Source organism: Wyeomyia smithii, chromosome 3, assembly GCF_029784165.1.
Source record: "Wyeomyia smithii strain HCP4-BCI-WySm-NY-G18 chromosome 3, ASM2978416v1, whole genome shotgun sequence".
In the NCBI taxonomy this organism is placed as follows: Eukaryota; Metazoa; Arthropoda; class Insecta; order Diptera; family Culicidae; genus Wyeomyia; species Wyeomyia smithii.
Genome location: NC_073696.1, coordinates 176707633 through 176726777, shown reverse-complemented (window position 1 = coordinate 176726777; position 19145 = coordinate 176707633). Strand labels below are relative to the sequence as shown.

At 39.0% G+C, this 19145-nt stretch overlaps 1 protein-coding gene across 2 annotated transcripts in view; it reads left to right on the top strand.

Annotated features, from left to right (window-relative positions):
* Positions 1 to 2401: 2401 nt before the first annotated feature.
* Positions 2402 to 19145, top strand: part of LOC129731182 (NGFI-A-binding protein homolog) — a 48683-nt gene continuing 31939 nt past the window's right edge. Inside the window, exon 1 of one of the 2 annotated variants that reach the window (XM_055690992.1) lies at positions 2402 to 3464. In XM_055690992.1, coding sequence (XP_055546967.1) covers positions 3119 to 3464 — 346 coding nt within the window. In that variant the 5' untranslated portion in view covers positions 2402 to 3118. The remainder of the gene's footprint in view (positions 3465 to 19145) is intronic. The other variant, XM_055690991.1, reaches the window with a different exon arrangement.

Genomic DNA, 19145 nt, shown 5'->3' with positions numbered 1-19145 from the left:
GAAATTTTTTTCATACCTGCATTGCCACCCCAATGCACAGTGAGAAGAAATAACCACTCCCAGTCGTTTTTTCAGTGGATTCATTGTGCATCTTGAGTGGCTCGATCCATCACAGAGTAGCAACCATTGATATGTATAGTAGCGCTAAGCTACTCTACGTTGAACACTTTTTAAATGAAGAGGATACAAGGCGCGTAAAAAATCACGAAAAGTCCGAAATCGCGTGAAAAACCGTGTAAATTGTGAACTTCGCATAAAACACACTTGACCTATAAAAAGTTTATGATGATGTCTACCTATGGTGGTTTACCGGGAAATTGTAATACAAGAACCGGTAAAACCGATATTTTTATTAATGCAGAAATACCGGTACTGGAAATGTGACTGGTATTTTCGGTATTTTTTCTAAAATTCAAAAAAAAACTTATCACAATATACACAAATCATTGCGAGTCAAATGATTACTATCCACTTACAGGTCGGCGATGCATCTCGCTTGACGGTGAATATAATAAATATATTTAAACAGAAGCAACATTGAATATTAATTTACGCTAGCCTAGGGTATTTTCCAATTTTTGCCTCCTTCTTGTTTGTTCTGCTTGGATTCGTACATAAAGCAAAACATGCAATTCTTAGTAGAGCTAATCTCTTTTCACATACACAATTATTTCTTTATATTTATAAGTAATGAATGAATTTGCATTCTACGAATCCGAAGGAATCAACGGTAAATACCGCTCTACTCTTTTCGTATGTCCTTTAAACAGATCTTCCAACTTCGGTTAAACCTTAGAGTACATTTTCCTTAGCTGGAATTACTGCTTATAACTGCTAATACTAATTCACTATGGTTTGAGCGACGAAGCTTGATGCTATACTCGTTGGAATTTCACTCTTCCAAGAATAAGGAGTAGTAATTTATAGGATGACATTTTTCATTGATCGACTGTTTTATCCAGTAAACACCATTTATATCAGGGGTGACTGGTACATAGGTGCAACCTGTGCATTGCACACGGAGACGTCAGGAGAAGAATGATGTTTAAATCTCAATTAAATTTATGTTTTATTATCATTTCGTTGTTTTTTTGAATAGTAAGAGAGTAAGAATAAGAGAATTACTTGGTTTTTTTTCGCGAACATAATAGTGATTGCTTACCCAAACTGTGATTTTCAGAATTTGTAGGTTCAAAAAACACGAGTCTCCCAAGATTTATATTTTTTCCGAAAAAACACCGTTTTATACCGGTTTTCTTTTTATAAAAACAGAAATACCATTTTTTTTTTATTGAAAAATCGGTAATATCGACCACCCTATGTCTACCAAATGCTTTCGACAAGCGCTAAACATTAACATACTTTTACAAGCTTTTCAGAACCTTTATTAGGTGAGCTACGCGATGGTGAAAGCTGTAGAAACAAAAATGCCCTGCGCAAACCATTATTGATATACCTAATTTTAAAATGTCTTTGCCACTAGTCATAACTTAAAGATGTTACCTGAGATAGTACATGAATCACAACATAAATGCTTTAGTATAACAATCATACATCTTATTGAGAACATCTTCCTTAAATGGCATTTTCTGTACCAACTAAAAAAAATGAAAGATATAATACTCTTATGATGTGTTTTCAACATAACGTTTAATGTCAATAATCAATTAGTTCATTGCCCAATAGCTAAAATATTTTTATGCGCATCATTAAGGAGAGGATGTATCGAGCATTTTAATTAGGTATTATTGTTATCAATGTAATCTTAAAAGACAGAACAGGTTTTCATATTCAAACTATACTTTTCATTTGCAGTAATAAATAAAAAACTGTAATCCTTGAACCATCCGAGTAAAAAAAGTTTTTCCCATATTCGTTGAAATTGTGCAGTGTTTGAATCGTCAGCATGAACATTATGCTAAACCATTTTTTGTCAACAACAATCTCTACTCTATGTCATGCATGATCATTACCGTTAACGATTTTTCTTAGATCGCATGGAAAGAACACAATCCCTCTCAGAAGTAAGAGATGCTGTGCAGTTTCCTTACTCTTCGAGGAAGAGTACGACGGAAAGACGAAATGTAACCCTTCATAACCAGAAGCTAACCATCATCGATGATCATCATTGTAAAGGGGCTAGGAAAAAACAAATGTTATTAAAAATTATGCTGAGGGTTCGAAGCATATTGAACAAAAAAAAAAACTGTGAGGCGGAGTCTGCCATCCGCGCTCAACTGCTTTTTCACTCGTTCTCGAATTAATATGTGCTCCTGCGGAGAGCGAAAAACGTTGTTTTACGGTACTACAGTGCGATTGGTGAGAGTGAGAGAAAACCCCACTGAGGACCACGCGGTGCCGATACATACAGACCGGTGCGACCACAGCCGTACCGGACGATTTTCCTCGTGGCTCGAGCCTTGCTTCTTCGTTCACGCGATGACGTTTCAGATATTCTTTTGACTTCAAACTGAGAAGTAGTTGTCATTAGGAGCTTATCTATTAACCTTTTTTATTAGCTTACCACAAACGCAACAGCACTTGCGGAATTAATTCGCGAGCCGTCAGGAAAAGCAGTGCAATCATTATCGACAATTGTGTTATTGTTGTTCGCAAGTGAGGGGTGAAACGGAACATTTGCGAAAATTATTATTTTACTGGAACGGATGTACGAGCATTACAAGAATTGCGCCCGCTGTGATAGAGCAACAGTTTGTGTGTGACGAATTCTGATATAAAGACACTCGAAAGACTGGAAAACTGTCACGCGTTCGAAGCTGATGCACGTTGTTCAGATAACAGAGAGAGTACAAGCGACAGATTTTGAGAGATTCGCGTTGATTGATTAGTAAAATTTTCGTTTAGTCTCTTGTTTAACTGTATTATCAATATTAGTTTTAGTTTTGAATAAAGTGAAGCTTTGGTTATTAGGGTTTAGCCGCAATTTAGTAGCAACGTAGTTTGTTGGGATTCAGTAAATCGTGATTTTTTGTTTATGCTTATTGTTAAACATCGTTGTACTTTTTATCATCGATTCTATACGCTGTTCAGCTTTATGCATCCTTGCAATCGTGTAATCTTGCGATCGATCGCGCTTTATTATCGGGAAATGCTTTAAATGTGCCTTGTAATTTTGCAATCGGTAATGGAACAGAAGCCAGTTTCTTCACCAACGACAGTCCCAAGTGGTGTCATAGTTCAGAGTTGTGCTCAGGTAGACGATGGTAGTAGCATACTGGGGGGTATTAGCACTAGCGTAGGTAGTATTTCTGACAGCAATCTTAGCTCGACAACCGCTATCCACAAGCCAAATATCACATCATCAGCTGCCGGTTCCACAACGGCTACACCAGTGAAGGCAGCATCCGGTGCTCTAACGACGTCTTCATCGGTTACATCCTGCATTCCCAGCCCGATTTTGAGTCCTCCTAGGAAGGTGTGGGGTCGTAACAATAACGGTACAAGTAAGTATTTTTTGGTTTTGTTTGCATAATTGAACACCAAGTTTTAACCTAATCACACATGACTAGTGCAAAACAAGAAACCAGATATTATTACACCTCATCGTAAATTTCCACATTCTGTAACTTGATTTGTTTTATTAAAACAAAACAAATCTGATGGTTCGAATCTGAATCAAATATTAAGGACTACATTAGGACGAATATTACCATATTACGAATATTACATTACCAATATTAACATTAATAGAAATAAATAATTGTGTTACACCAAACTCACAATTCAATCAAGTGTAAATTCGTTCCGTCAGTTGTACGCTAGAGCTAATCGTAATTGTGGATAATGCGCTCATATACAAGAACATCTATCGCACTACGTTTGAATATAATAAGCCGATGATTTGTGCCTTTATCTCTACTGGAGATTTTTCGAGTATGGTTTCGTTACAGAGAGTCTTTAGAGCAAAGTAGCTAAATTTAGCAGTTTTACAATAGAAAATTAATAACTATAATATATTTTGATTTATCAAGATGTATAAAATAAACTAAAGGTAAAAATAAACTATTTTATCTTACAATCGGAGTTATAAAGTGTATTGAGTAGTCACTCATAGTGAATAATTTCATCGGTTAAACAGAGCACAGAGCACTACCTTCGAACGAATAAATACGATAAAAAAAATCCCAGCTAGCTTTGTTCTTCCTTCAGAGAAGAACATTTGGCAAGTATACCAGCTTGTGCAACATGCTTCAACCGAAGACATTGATAAACGTCCACGAATCGCTTTTAAATTAGCCACACATTATCTATCTTGATCCGATTCTCAGTTATCCATTAAAGCTCGTCGCTTTTTTACCATCCAACCGGTCAGTTTCCATTTGTGTGACATGAAATATCAAGGAGAAAGCTTTTTTTCACTGATCTCACATCGTCAAAGAGTTTGCTTTTTCCGCCATCCTTTAGCGGATGGTTTGTTTGTTTGCTTTTCAACATTGAAGCATCGTCACGACAAACGTAGGTACATACACACGACGCTGTATATGCGCATCCTAGCAGTTTTCACGGTGCTGTATTGGCCTGGACCGAATACTCCTTCACCTTTCCACTCTCCGAGAGCTTTCAAACGTGCACTGGAACCAGCTTAAATTGAACTCCCTGAATGTGCTGTTTTTATTGTGCTCCACAGACGAATAGGAGCCACACGATACAAATATTCCTTCCCATATTTTTTTCCTGTCCGAGTGTGCATTGCACCCTAGCCAACAAGAATAGCAACAGCAGCCAGAAGAAAGAAGAGCTCTCTGCAACCACCAAGCACCAAGCCATCTTTCTAAGCCTTCAACGGAAACCCTTGCTTCGATGTACTTCAACCTTGTGCACTATTTTTCTCTTCTGTTTCTTGGAACCAAGTACTATTGGCTGCCTCCCTGCCTCTAGATCGTATTTTATGCTGTGATATTTTATAGATTACACTGGCTCGCTTGCTGGCAGGATAAAGCTCCAATATGTCGGTCGTTGTTGAAGAAAATGGAAAGACCGGAACGAGAAGAGAATTTCTTCGTTTTCGAGCTTTTTTTGCAGCTTCCCCGCTGCTGGTACAGCTCCGTTCTGATGTGGCGCGACTAGTGACAGTGGCAAAAAAATTACTGCCCTGAATTCGTGCATGACACTCGGGAGTGAGTGTGACTTGGTGAACGGGTTCCTCTCAAAAAAAATCCAAAAAAATCCAATTGCACAATAACCGTCATTTTATAGAGAGTATGAGGTAAACCTCAAATCTTTTCAAAACTATCTAATACATCGTGTAGTATGTTTCGGAATCGTTTTGAACCTGCCATAATTGTTTCCGTATGAAAATACCTTCTATTTTCATAAACGATACACAATCAAATTAGTTGAATTTCCAGAACTATAATGCACCACCCTACATCAGTAAAATAGCTCAGTGTACCAAGCGCTGAAGAACTGTTTTTCCTTCTGTGCTTTCCCAAACTGCATCGCGTTTTTCCTATGTCCATCGATTCTTTTCCGCTTTTCTCCGTTCTCGATTACTGGTGCCATCGAGCTCATTCGCCTCCATAGTGAGCTGCACGTTTTTTGCAACTTTTCTTTTAGCTTCGACACTTTTCTTTACGTGGCTGTCTCACTCGCGGTTTACATTTCTTCTGCTTCCCAACCTGGCTATTGGTGCGGTTCAGTTTTTGTTGTTGACAATCTCTATGTGTCTTTTTTTTTTAATCCAAGCGAGAATTCCACTCTGTCCAGACACCGTATGCCAGGAGCATATGAACATGCAGGATGTTGGCTATCCATATTGCAAAAGGTACAGCGAAGTTCGCATCTAAGCATATTCTCAATACAAGTTTAGAAAAATATATTTTATTATGAAGAACTTGACTTGTATCTCAAATTTCACAGAAAACTAAATGAATATAATGCTTTTTGAAATAGAACATTTTATGAAAGTGTATCTACAGACAATAAAAGATTTGTTCGATTGCTTTATGTAAAAAGCAGGACAAAGATGATGATGATTTCTATCCTTTTTTCACTGAATCCGCTGCAAATTCTTTTATTGCAACATTCTTTAAATAGTGCATTCAACATATCTGTGAACATATCTGTGAGATTAGATTTATTGTGATATTGCCCAGGTGTTTTCTGTACTCCGCACTTCATATTATTGGCAGTATCGCTATTGAAGTAAGTGATACGCTTATCATTCATATCCGTGCTTGTGTGTAAGTTTTACCTTTCCGTTTCAAGCTTACTACTCTACTATACCGAGCCTCTGTCCCTCCTAACAATATCGCCTAATTACAATTCCCCCCAACAGGATACGGAAGAGCACTTTATATGCGGAGTTGAGCAACGTTATGCCGATAGTTGCCACAATCTTATAGATAGAGCATATGAGGCCTTTCAACCAGTCGTTCGGCATTTGTTCATCCGCCCAGATCCACATTATTATCCGGTGGATCGCATAGTACAGCCACTCGCTTCCCGCTTTTAGAAGTTCGGCCGGGATTACGCCCTTCCCAGCGGCCTTGCCGTTTTTCAGCTCACTAATCGCCTTTTACACCTTCTTCTGTGTTGGTGGCTCCACAGCTTGTTCTTCACTCATAGTTGTCATCCTGCTGCTGCTCTAATGATTTGGCTCCTCACCGTTCAATAAGGGTTAAAAGTCTCCTTCCACCTGGCTGCAACCGTCGGTTTATCAGTAAGAAGGATGCCGTCCTTGTCATTACACATGACCGGCACAGGGAAACTCCTGCTTCTGACTCTGTTGTTCTATAGAAGCTCCGCACGTCGTTTCTAGCATAGCTGTCCTCTGCGCTGGCGAGCACCTGCTCCTCGTACTCGCGCTTCTTCCGACGGTGGACTCTATTTTCGGCAGCTCTTGCTTCCCTGTATCTCTCTCTGCGTAGCCGCAGTGAGAATGAAACTCCTGGCACGGTTCTTCTCATATGTCGCTATCTGATATTCGACATCCAACCAGCCGTTACGCTGTCTTCCACGCGTCGTATCTACCACCTCTTTCGCAATCGTTTCGATGGCACCGTGGATACTGCTGCACAGCCCATTTATGTCTTCCATTCGTTCCTCTTGCTGTTCTGCGATCCGTTGATCCAGCTCTCTGGCGTATTCGGCTGACACGCCATCAGATATTAACCGCTGAATGTTGAAAGGCGTCGTCTTCTCTGTGCGAGATTTCAGCTAACATCAATAACATCCGGAAAGTGCCGATCGTCAGTCAGTATGTGGTATATCTGGGAGCGGGCTTCCATTTGGATGCCCCCAGGTGTGCTTCCGAATATTTTAACGTGGAAAATAGGAACTACATATGGCCATTCCTCTGGCCGCGGCAAAGTTTATCAGCCTCAGGCCGTTTTCGTTGGTTGACGAGTGGATGTTATGCCTTCCAATGACCGGATGGAAGAATTCCTCCTTCCCAACCTGTGCGTTTGCGTCTCCGATGACGACTTTTACGTCGTGTTTTGGGCACTCGTCATAGATTCAAGCTTGGGCGTCGTACACAAATTACGTAACGCATGAAGGCGGGAGGGTTGAGTCTGCGTTTCTTATTGTTACATAGGGGGAGGGGGGATATTAGGGATTTGAGGTGGATCGCGTTGTTCAGCGTTACGTAATTTTGGGGGGGGGGGAGTCATATCGAATGTTACTTATCGTTACATAGGTGTGTAATCTAGACTTTTAGCGTTACATAATTTGTGTCCGACGCCTTGTCATAGAACTCATCTTTGACTCCATCGGATTTGTAGTTTGTCGGTGCGTAGGTGCTGATTACACTGTAGTTGAAGAATTTGCCCTTGACCACCGAACCTCATGAATCGCTACGATTTCGACTCTCTACCGTCGCAGACCTCGAGCAAGCAAGCCAGCTCGCGCCGGTTCACTGAGAGATCGAACGTTTCAAGTACACTAAGGTCACTTTTTACGCGGTTTTTTTACGCGGATTCCGGAATTTATACGATATTATTTTGCGCGGATTTCGGTTTCCCTTCACTCGGAATGCAGAATTAACGCTGTTTTTTTTACACGGATTCCGGAATTTACCCAGATTCCGGAGTTTACGCGGTTTCTTTTTACGCGGATTCCGGAATTTACGCGTTTTCTACGCGGATTTCGGAATTTACGTGTTTTTTTACGCAGATTTCGGAATTTACGCGGATTCCGGAATTTACGCGTTTTTTTTACGCGGCACGTATCCCCCGCGTAAAAAGCGACTTTAGTGTACCCTATTTCAAATTTTTTACCTTAATCTTTTTCCGTGTTAGTAGCCTTGGTCTTTGCCGATTGATCCGTTCCGTGTTTCTAATTTCGTTGTTCGTGGTTGAAAAAAAAAAGGTTTTGTTATGCTTCCTTACCAGGGTCGCGATACCCACATCCTGCTGAGGGGGCTGCCATCTTAGATGTAGTTGGGGTGTACAGCATTCCATAATTCAGCCGCTGATGCTGCTGCACGCCGCCCCTAATATGGGGACACTGCCACGTACGACCCCCTTTCCAGTCAGCATACGAGGTTGGAATAGGAGTTGCTGGACAGAGGTGAATGACCACATTACGGTCTCAAGTTACACGTGTCCAACCAGTTGACATAGGTATCATCGTCCAATATTGACCCACCGATTTTCCACAAAGCAGTTGATCGTACAACTTTCGCTTGTTTTTGACTCCGCTTTGGCTTTTTCTGCTTCTGATATATCTTCAGACCTAACCTTACCTTGGAACGGCAGACGGTACTGAGAGGTGACCCTACTTTTTGACCAAATTCCGAACTGAGGCACTTTTCTTATTGGTGTAAGCACGCAAGACTGTCCGTCGAAAAATTTCGTCTACCGGACCTGGATTTCGACTTGTCCTGAAAGATGCGCATTTCAAACGGCTTTAATGTTTACACCTTCCATTTTCGCCAATTGACTCAGCGTGTGGACGATCATTTCCGGGGAAATGCTTCGCGTTGTCACGAAAGTGATGGAAACCGGCGCTCACAATACACACACAGTGAAGCGACTGAGCAGGGGCATGTCAAAATCGTGCTTAGATATAATGAAACACCCTATAAATTTCATTCATATATTTGATTAACTATTTAACTATCAGCTACTTTGAATTTATATAATTACAATATCAGCTGAAACATAAATACTATTAAAAAATATTTATGTTGGATGTCTATGGGTGTGCCTGTATGCTTGAATTGTGCAAAAAAATAGACAAAGTTGTATTCAAATGGAGTCATATCCCATTTGATCTCTGCCGAATATTTCTCCTTTGCATAAAAATGTATTTTTCTGGTCCTCGTGGTCCTGTGGTTAGCGATGTCGATTGGCTAGCTCTCCCACAAGGTTGTGATGTCGGGTTTGATTCCCGATCGAGAATCTGTTCGAGCTGGAAATTTTCTCGAATCGGTACTGGGGCACGGTGTATCGTTGTACTTATCCTACAACATGTAAAATGTGCCAAAAACAATATCGATAACGAATTCTCTCAACTAATCTAGTTGATCGAGACCGCTATTAGCTCTCCAGGCTATAGCGAGCGATTTTGTTTGCTGTTGTATAAAAATGTATTTTCTATTTATAAAAACGAAAAAAAACCTGATTTTCTCACACTGACAACACTGACATCAACAATTTGAATATTTCTATTGAACAAGTAGTGTGTAGGATGGCATTTTTATTTTTATCACGTTACTTCATAGTACTCTCAAAATAATAATCTACACAAAAAAAACATTTTTTATCTATCCACGTAAACTGTAGTTTTCATAGCTAGAAACTTAATAAATATCTGTCGCTAGATTTAATATAAAAGAAAGATATTGAGCAAATGTCTGACAAAGCAACCTTCTGCATTGTATTGACTCGGAAAAACACTTATAAATTGTCGACAAATACAGAGCTGTTTCGATTTTATCAACATTCATCATTATCTCTACTCGCCAAATTCTTATTCATCCTATTCTTCGTAAGAAAAACGCCGAAATTATTTGTCGTTTCGACGACAATAGCTCAAACTTAATAAATAAAATTTTATTTAACCACCATTATTTTGATTTTGCTCAATTTGATATAGTGTGTATATGGTTTGGGCATTATTAATTTATAAGTCTAATCATTTGTTTTTTTAGATATATATTAAAATAAAACCCTAAAATCACAAATGCATTGCAGTGAGATGAAGCTTCGAGCTTCAGTCATTGATGCAAACTAGTGAATAACAGTGGTCCTGCAGGTATGTGTTATCCAGTGCTCAATTGCATCAAAGTTGACAACCTAAGACCTTCATGACAAATGCTCGATATAATCTGTCCATCTGCCGAGTCCTGTTTAATGCACCATTCAATTTAACCTATATATTAAACAGGAGAAAGGGTCACATTTCACCTCTGTTGCAGCATCCAACTAAAAAAAACTTTATGCGCATTACTCCGAACCGTCCGAATCAAGTCTTAACTGTTCATGTTAGTCCAGGTGGCAGATGCGCTCATGTCCACGCTTAGGAAAAAAAAAACTTGTCCGCTCGAAATTCTAACGGCTATCAAATCACACTGGACCAACTCGTTGCGACACAGAAGGGATCACTAATAACAACGCACATCCGTTGTGGCTCGCTTTGTCTATTAGGTCATACCTAAAGCTAAAACTAAAGCGTGACCTTCTAACCCTTCAAATGCCAACCCCATTGCGCTACACGGCTACCAGAGTCATCACTGGAGTCAGAGGGCAAAGTGAGATAGGTCCGTGGTCTTTTCACTCTTTTCATCATGTGGCTCTTTCCTCCCAGAGAAATAATGTGAAATAGGCAACCCTCATGATTTTATTTTGATAAGTGAAAAGAATATTTCACTACACAGAAAAAAATCAGCTTGGGCGGGAAATGTTTGGTAGGTATTTTCCACCGAACCAATCAGATTTGCGTTAGATCGGTTTTTTCTTATGGATATCTCAATTGTTTTATTTCAAGTTTTAATTTTAAGTAGATGAAAATACATATTTAAAATACAAGAGGGTATAATATTTATATTTTGTACTTATTGTAAATCTATTTCGTGATACAATCTCAAATTTTGTATATGAAACATTTTTTCAGTATAATATTATGAAATATCTTGAAAACCCAAAAGATTTATGTGTGACAACACGTTAATTTCAATCGTGATTACACTGAAATGTTTTCCTACGAGTCATTCTAAAACAGAAGGCTAATACTTCAGTGCGCTATTATGTAGAACGCACAATGATATGGTTTCAAAGATAATCTAAAAACTCAATAGAAACCAGCATAACCGTTACAAAAACGGCGGCCAGCGGCGGACATGTGCAGCTTTTGAATCGTGGATTTCACATACAAAAAAAATCAAGCACATCTTGTTCTGAGTCTAGCAACGTCTTCAAGCATCTGGACAACTTTTTCTACCATCACCAACGTATAAAAAATATTCTTGTAAGGAAACAACACAGCACGCTCCTAAAGCAGCATTTATTTAGATTAAACTTTTTTTTGCTGCCATTCATTTCTTACGTTCATCACAAAGCGCGCTTTCCATATCGCATGGAGTTTTTTTTACTACTGTTCTGCCAAGACCTTCTTGGCTGTCCCTTGTCCCTTGCTAACGTCTGATATACAGACATTCCGAATACAGGAGACCTTACATGTACCGAAAGAAGGTAAATCGAACTTGATAGAAGGACACTGGAAAACACGAAAGGGGTAATTTCTGTACCACATGCTCAACCGAGACTGCAACCTCGACAAACCGCTTCTTTTCGATATGTGGTGGACAGAAGCCGCTGAGAAATCTTGGAATAAAAAAAAGCAAAAAATGCTGCTCGTCCGCTTTGTTATGTGCGTAGAGCGTAAAAACATGATTTGTACAGCATTTATGTGATTTATAGTGATATTAATAGAACGCAGCTTATTTTGATTTTGGGTTTAGCACCTTTTAGAAAACTTATGCATCAAAAGATAATCTGAACTGATTTGCTTCAAGCTGTACAGTTCGAAATTTCACGTTATCGTAACACTTCGCTAAAAAGGTAAACAGAGACAAAATAATTCCATGCAAGCTTTACGTGATTGATTTTATGCGAAAACGAACAAACTAAGATGGTAGTTTCTTTTCTCTTTTCGAATCTAAGCAAAGTCATTCTATTTTTAATGTTTGTTTAAGAAGTAAATGTAGTAATGAAGATAGAAAATAGATAATCGATACAAAACTCGAATCTAGAACTATGTCTTTAACGTTCTGCGGTGGTGTAACGGAAACACATCTGACCGGAGATTGGAAATTGTGGGTTCGAGTCCCACCTGCTGAACTATATTTTCGTAGTTTCTACAATCATATTTTCAGTTAATTTAATTTTCTATCTTCATTACTACATTTACTTCTTAAACGAAAATTAAGATGGCAATGTTTGATACTTAATTCATCCATCTTAAATGGGCCTAAAAATGAAATGTGAATCCAAAATGTTTATTTTTGAACAAATTGCACTAGTTACGCTTCATTTATTATTTATTAATTTTTGCAAAATGTAGACTCAAAAGGCCAGAATGCCAAAATATATTATATTCATTACACAATTCTTCATCATGCACTCAGCTAATGCAGACTGTCACAAATTTCGATTTCGAAGGTTCAAATCACATGACGCGACTGTTTTCAGTCAACCTTTTTTTCAAGTATATTTTCCAATTTATCTCTTCTGCCAACAAATCGTACAACAATTAGGAGACAAATAAAAAAATCAAACACCATTACAAGACAAAACTGACCGACAAAAGCTGATAAAGAGTTGGCGACAAGCATCGTATATAACAAACTAGCATCGAACTAAACGTGAGACCATAGCGATTAAGACGGTATAAAAACCATTTGGCTGCGTGGCAATTTTTTCCTTTTGTTGTCTCATCTCAGCCTACAAAAGGTATTTCTCCAGACGGAAGGCACCGTTGCTCCAGTGAACGCCATCCCGTGTATCTTGGAGGACGAAAGAATGTTATTCGGAGAAACTTAGCTTTGATAAAAAGTGTGCAGTCTTATTCGACTCGGACCACCGAAAATTTAAACTTGTCGTATCTAGTTTTTTCTGTTTCTTATTCGTCGGTTGTTTAGTGATAAATTAAAATTACTAAAAAAAATTAACTTGATTTATTTCTCGCATTTCTTTTTGAGTGCGGTTTGATGAATTCTGAAGTCATACACATCTATTACCCATCCCACGAAAACAAAAAATTTTTAATAGATCAAATTTCAAGAAAAAACATCTCAACTCCATTATGCAATTACACTTCAGTGATTAATGCCGCTGTTTGCTTTTCAAAATGGAAAAAACCTTCAGAATGATTGGCTTCATCTTTTATAAGTCCTGTTTTCCCAGTGCTGTCAGAGCAAACTTTCTATCGCAAGTCCCTCTCAGCCTATCTCATAACTTTTTGCAACCCTATTTCTGATTTTATCACACGTCTGTTTCTTTTTCGCCGCGAATCTTTACTTTCCTACAGTCGGTTTCTCGTGGTTTCCCCTCGACCAAAATGGTGCGAGAATTCTCATTCAATTACAGCTTATTTAATTTAAGATCAAAAATCTCCTTCCATCAATATACAAAAAAACAGGCAGCTTCGTCCAATCGACGATGGTTATTCTTGTATCTTCGCGATTCCCCTCTGACAGACCGGGGCAAATCCCAAGCTTTGCCGAACGCAAACAGCCGCTGTGATACCCAGGGTTAGCATGTCCCTCCCCTACCACCCAACCAGCCAACCCAAACGTGACAGCATGAGCATAATTAAAAATGATAAAATTTGTAATTAAGGGTGGAACCGCCGTTGCTTTTTTCGTGCTTTCGCACTTGGACTTCCGCTGTTCGTAGGGACAACCCATCTTTTGGTCGTAGCAACGCTGTCACTATCATCGGTTTCCTTTAACTGAAGATCTTCTTGTAATCATTATTCAAAAATGGCACCTAGTGGGTGTTACCGCATCCCAATCACCGATTTTGCTAAATGCATTTGTACCGCAGCAAAAGGATATTGTCTTTCAAATTTTTGCCTTTCAGTGAAACTGGGATTTCGATAACTAATCCCAAGTGATGATAACAGATAAAAAACATATTCGAATTATGCATGATCAAAAGTATCAAAATAGCTAATTATAATGTTAACGTAACGGATCTATGATTATCCGGTATACCTAGAGCTACATATGTATGTTTAACAAATTTTTCGGCAAAGATGACGAAAGGCATCTGTGATGAAAAGTAAATTTCAAAGCTTCTGCAGCTTTGAAAATTTAAATATACGATTATATGCAGATTTGTCGATTTCGTGATCCGTATTTTCAGAGACATGATTTGACACTTTGCAGATTTTTAGAGTTGAAGATTGAGAAATTTAATGAATCAAAATTTCTTAGATGATTTAAAAATTAGCAGATTTAAAGATTTTTAGTTTCAAAGATTTGAAGGTATGCAGTTTGTCAGATATAATTTTTGAAAGGTTGCAAATACCAAACTGTTAGCTATGTTGTGAATTATTCCGCATAAAAAAATTGAACTTGCTAGGGACACCCCTCGACTAGCGGCAACGTTAGTGCTCACAGCCGATCATTTTGGACACTGCGCGACTGTTGCAAGACAACGAGTTTCTCATCAGAAAACATGAATTTCTAACCTGCATGCACAACGATAAAAAGTTATATTTAAACTTATTGAATAACCTGTATTTTTGAAGCGAAATACGAATACCGATAAGATTAACACAAGTTTTGCCCTGAGACTCAAACTAGAAAAATATGAAAGATCACAGGGTGCGCCATAATGATTGCAACAAGAAACGGAGGACCGTTAACCATGTTGAAACTTTCAAAATAAAAATAATTTTTTGAGTAAAAGCAATAAAAAACAACAACAACTGTATCCATAGAAACACCAGAAAAAACAGGCTCATTTCGATGCGCAAACAACAAAAAGGCTCGTGCAATGCAAGGATCTTCTTGCCCGGACCATTCGTCGCGAGCATCTGATGACGCTTTTTACCGACGGCGGATGTTTGAAGCGAAGGCCTGCTCACGGAAACACACAAGTTTGGCCGAGTTGAAGGAGTCTTTGCACAAAGTTTAGAAGGAAATTCCTCAAAATGACATTCGGTTGCCGTTGAGTCTTATCCTAAGCGTTTCCGAGCTGTCATCAGAGCTCAAGGAGGACACATTGGATGAGTTGTTTTTGTTTTTAATTGTTTTTGCTATTTTTTTTTTTTCATTTCAAAAGTTTTCTCTTACTTGCCAAAAATGTGGTTAACGGTCCTCTGTTTCTTGTTGTAATAATCAAGACGCACCCTGTATAGCTATTTAACCTTTCCTGTGAATGTTGGTGGCGCAAGCCAGCTCGAAAGTCGCTTGGTTACGGGTAAACTTCATTGAAGTTTCTGAAGACTGTGCGTATTTCCGACTTGGCTAACAGCACCAAAATTTACAGGGACGGTTTGAAAACTATGATTGTTCATGTTTTCCAGTTTGAGCTTTAAAATATTTTTTTCGCTTTTGTCGACCAGTCATTAACCTAGGTTTGCCCCAGAGCTCAAACTAGAAACAATTAAAAATAATATCTTTTTCATTCATTGTGGTTTTTTGGTGCCTTTAGCCAACTTAGAGGTGCGCCAAAAAGCCTCAGAGTGATTGTTCGCCAGGTTCGTCCCTTCTACGTTTGCTTACGCAGCGAGAACTCTAAAGGAGCAAAAGAGTTTAAAAAATATCTGATTTTTCAACATCATGTAGGACCAGACAAATAAGTTCATTGGGTTAGATGAGGTGAGCTCGGCGGTCATTCATTTTTATCCAGAAAATCCGTCCAATTGTCCCTACACCAGCCTTGAACCCATTTCGCAGTATGTGCTTGTGTACCGTTATGCTGGAATACCTAGTGGTCCCTTCCGAACAGTTTTCGAATACTCGGGACAAAACAAAATCTGCAAAACTTCCGTTCTATAATAAACGACATTGACTTCGACGCCTTTGTTGAATAAAATCAGAGGAAGCTTACCTCGCTTGCAAACTGTCCCTCAATCCATCACTGAAGCTACACTCTGAAATCAATGAACACTCTTTTCAGATTTCAAAATATCGTTTCTTATTTTCGCCCACAATTGATCATTTTGTGCATTGTGTTGCTGCTTCAGGAGAAATAGTTTCTCATCATAAAAATGAACTTGTGACCAGCGTGCCGTGAAAGTAATATTTTTACTCTATCAACCCTCTTTTTCTGGAAGGACTTAGATACGCCATGTACGTTATACTTTTAGTAAGCCGGAGGCCAGTTATCAAAATATTGTAAGCGAAGGTCAGTTATCAAAACATTGTCGACCGATGAATATACTCAGTTCTGTGGCAAGATTTCGAACTGTACGTTGTCTTTTTACCGGATACCCTCCCTCACAACTTTAAGGACTTGCGGTGCTTATGCAGATCGTGGTCGAGCGCATCTTGTACGATCCTCTAAAGAGGATGTCTCCTTGTACATATTGATAGTTTTATGAACGATATCTCGCTGAAATCCACACGATTTCAGATGTTTGAATATTGTGCAAGGGCCGGTCATTGGCCAAACACCACTTTACTTCCTGAAATTGCTTCATCGCCAACTCGGTACAAAACAGGTGAAGACAGCATTAGCGGGATCACTAGATCAATTTTACATGCAGTTCGACAGCTGATTCATTGAAACACGAAAAAAAAAAACATTGTTCATACGTAGGTACATACAGTATCGGTGTTCAGCGGCAGTGTGCTTATGTGTTTTTTTTCGGGTGATAAATTTATTGCAAATAACGTCGAGTGCTTTGCTTGATGAAACGAAAAATAAATGCTTTGAATTATTAGGGTAAATAGGTATAATACGCCCCCTCTAAGGAACATCGTCAATATTGTAGCTATGTTTATCACAAACAACAAATCTTTCACGCAGTTGGATACACTATTTAGTTGGTAATGCACTGCAATTATTTTGTTTTGTAATTACTGTTACACAAAAACGCCATAATTTTATTAAAAAATATGACAAAATTGCAAGCTTTCCAATCTACCGGGGCAAAACGCCCCAGATGCAGTATAATATGCCCCATGCAGTAGCTTCATATGGCAGCTCGCACGCGAAGTGAAACAGCGCTTGAAGTCTCAGAAGCAAACGCTAAAGCAATGAACAAATCAGCCCGGCTAGCGGTGGGGCATATTGCCCGGAGCTGTAAGGTAGCAGAAAGCATTAAATACTTAAGCAAATTATACAATTTTTATCGTTTCTTCACTAGATACAGCTGATTAGAGGTTCATTTGAGATATATAAGCGCAAATACCAGGTAATAAACTTTATACGCTAGTAAAAAAACGTTACGGAAATGCTGCAAGAAATTAGATCTGAAGCAGCTCAAATCAAAATTGATTTTTGTTTATTTTTTGCTGCTAGTGACAATTATCAAACTTGCACAGAAGGTTGGTCCTATGACTCGCTACGGATTCCCAATAGTCTCATGTTTTATTTTTTGTGATTTTCCGAATAAATGGACTGGGGCGTTATGCCCCGGGGGGGGCGTTTTATACATACTTACCCTATAGAATGTACACAACGCTTATTCTTGCCGATTGCGAACGGCGGTGTTTATTGCGAGCAGCTAACACCGCGCGATGATTTAAGGAATAACGTCTCAATGTGTGTGTAAATTAGATAGCATATCACTAAACTAATCCAGGGTATTTTCAAATTAAATTTAAATTAAATAGATCAAGCGCATAACTTAGTACAACATATATTATGCTTCGTTCGTCACGCTTACATTGCTGTGTGAACAAACCTTCAAAAACATAAATTAAACTAGCGCCACTGTTTTCCACGGTAGCTTCAGGAAACAAGGCCGATGCCACTCAATGAGGTATACAAAGGTGAGGAAGAAGAAGACAGTTGTCTGTATTAGTAACGAAAAATAGGTAAATAGAAGCACGTGTTGGGGTTGTGACGTAGATCTCCAAAAACAAGAAAAAGCCATTTGGAATTGTGTTCCGCATTGTTTAACGGCGCAGGTAGGCATTTTCTGCCGTAAGCTGTCATAACTTGTGAAAATTTCTTGAAAAAAATGCACCAAACATTGATTTTTGGGCATTGTTTTTTGACTTTTACGTCATCACTATTAACAAAAAAGAAGCCCTTTAAACCCGTGACTCAAACCATCTCCGTACCTTTCTATATTCCATTGGATGCCACCGGATTGTTCATCGCGCATCAAAAATAAAACACAACTGACAGACAACCAACGTTATGCATATTTGTGAGTACTTATGGCCCGAATACACACACGGCATAATGACGCCTTCTCCATACAAATTAGAAGGCGTAATCGCGCCTTCCGTTCTAGTGAAGAAGGTAGTCGTTCACCGCCTTCGGCTGCGCACGTGATTGCCTTCTGTGCAGACGCATTGTGCCTTCCACACGGTCTTGTGTAGCCTTCTCTTGGCGAAGGCGCTAGCAACACCGTGTTGCATCATTTTTCGCTTGCTGGTGATTCTAGAAGTGTGTTGCTTTATTTTTTCTTCCAACAAACATAAATAAAGATGAATTGGATGGCATGACAACAAGAAGGTTAGTACACGGCGGAGTTTGAGACGGCGTGATTGCGTCTTCCGTGTAGAAGAATGGGAGGTGGCAGATGCTAGAAGGCGCATTAGAATGTTTCAAGAAGGTACTGACGATTTTCCGTCAGGAAGGCGTTGTCACGCCGTGTGTGTATTCGGGCATTTATACTTCCATATAATATAGGGTAATCGCTCATATATTCATCTCAACACCAATATTCACCTAGCCAGCGGTAATGACGGACAGTGCACGCAGCCCATTTTTACGTCTTCTGTAGTTCCGGTAAAATTCAATCACAGTAACGGAATCAAAAACATAAAAAAGTTGCAACGTAGCTTGGCAACTTTAACAAATAGTTTTGCCTATTTTGATCCCCGCATGCGCACGACGAACCAAAGTTGCTATGCTACGTTACGGTGTTGTTTTACTCCGTTGCTGCGATTGAAAATTACCTGACCTACAGAAGAGATCAAAATGGGCTGCGTGCCATTGCTGCTCGCGAAAAGCAGGATATCTTAACACTCTTATTTGTCCAATTTA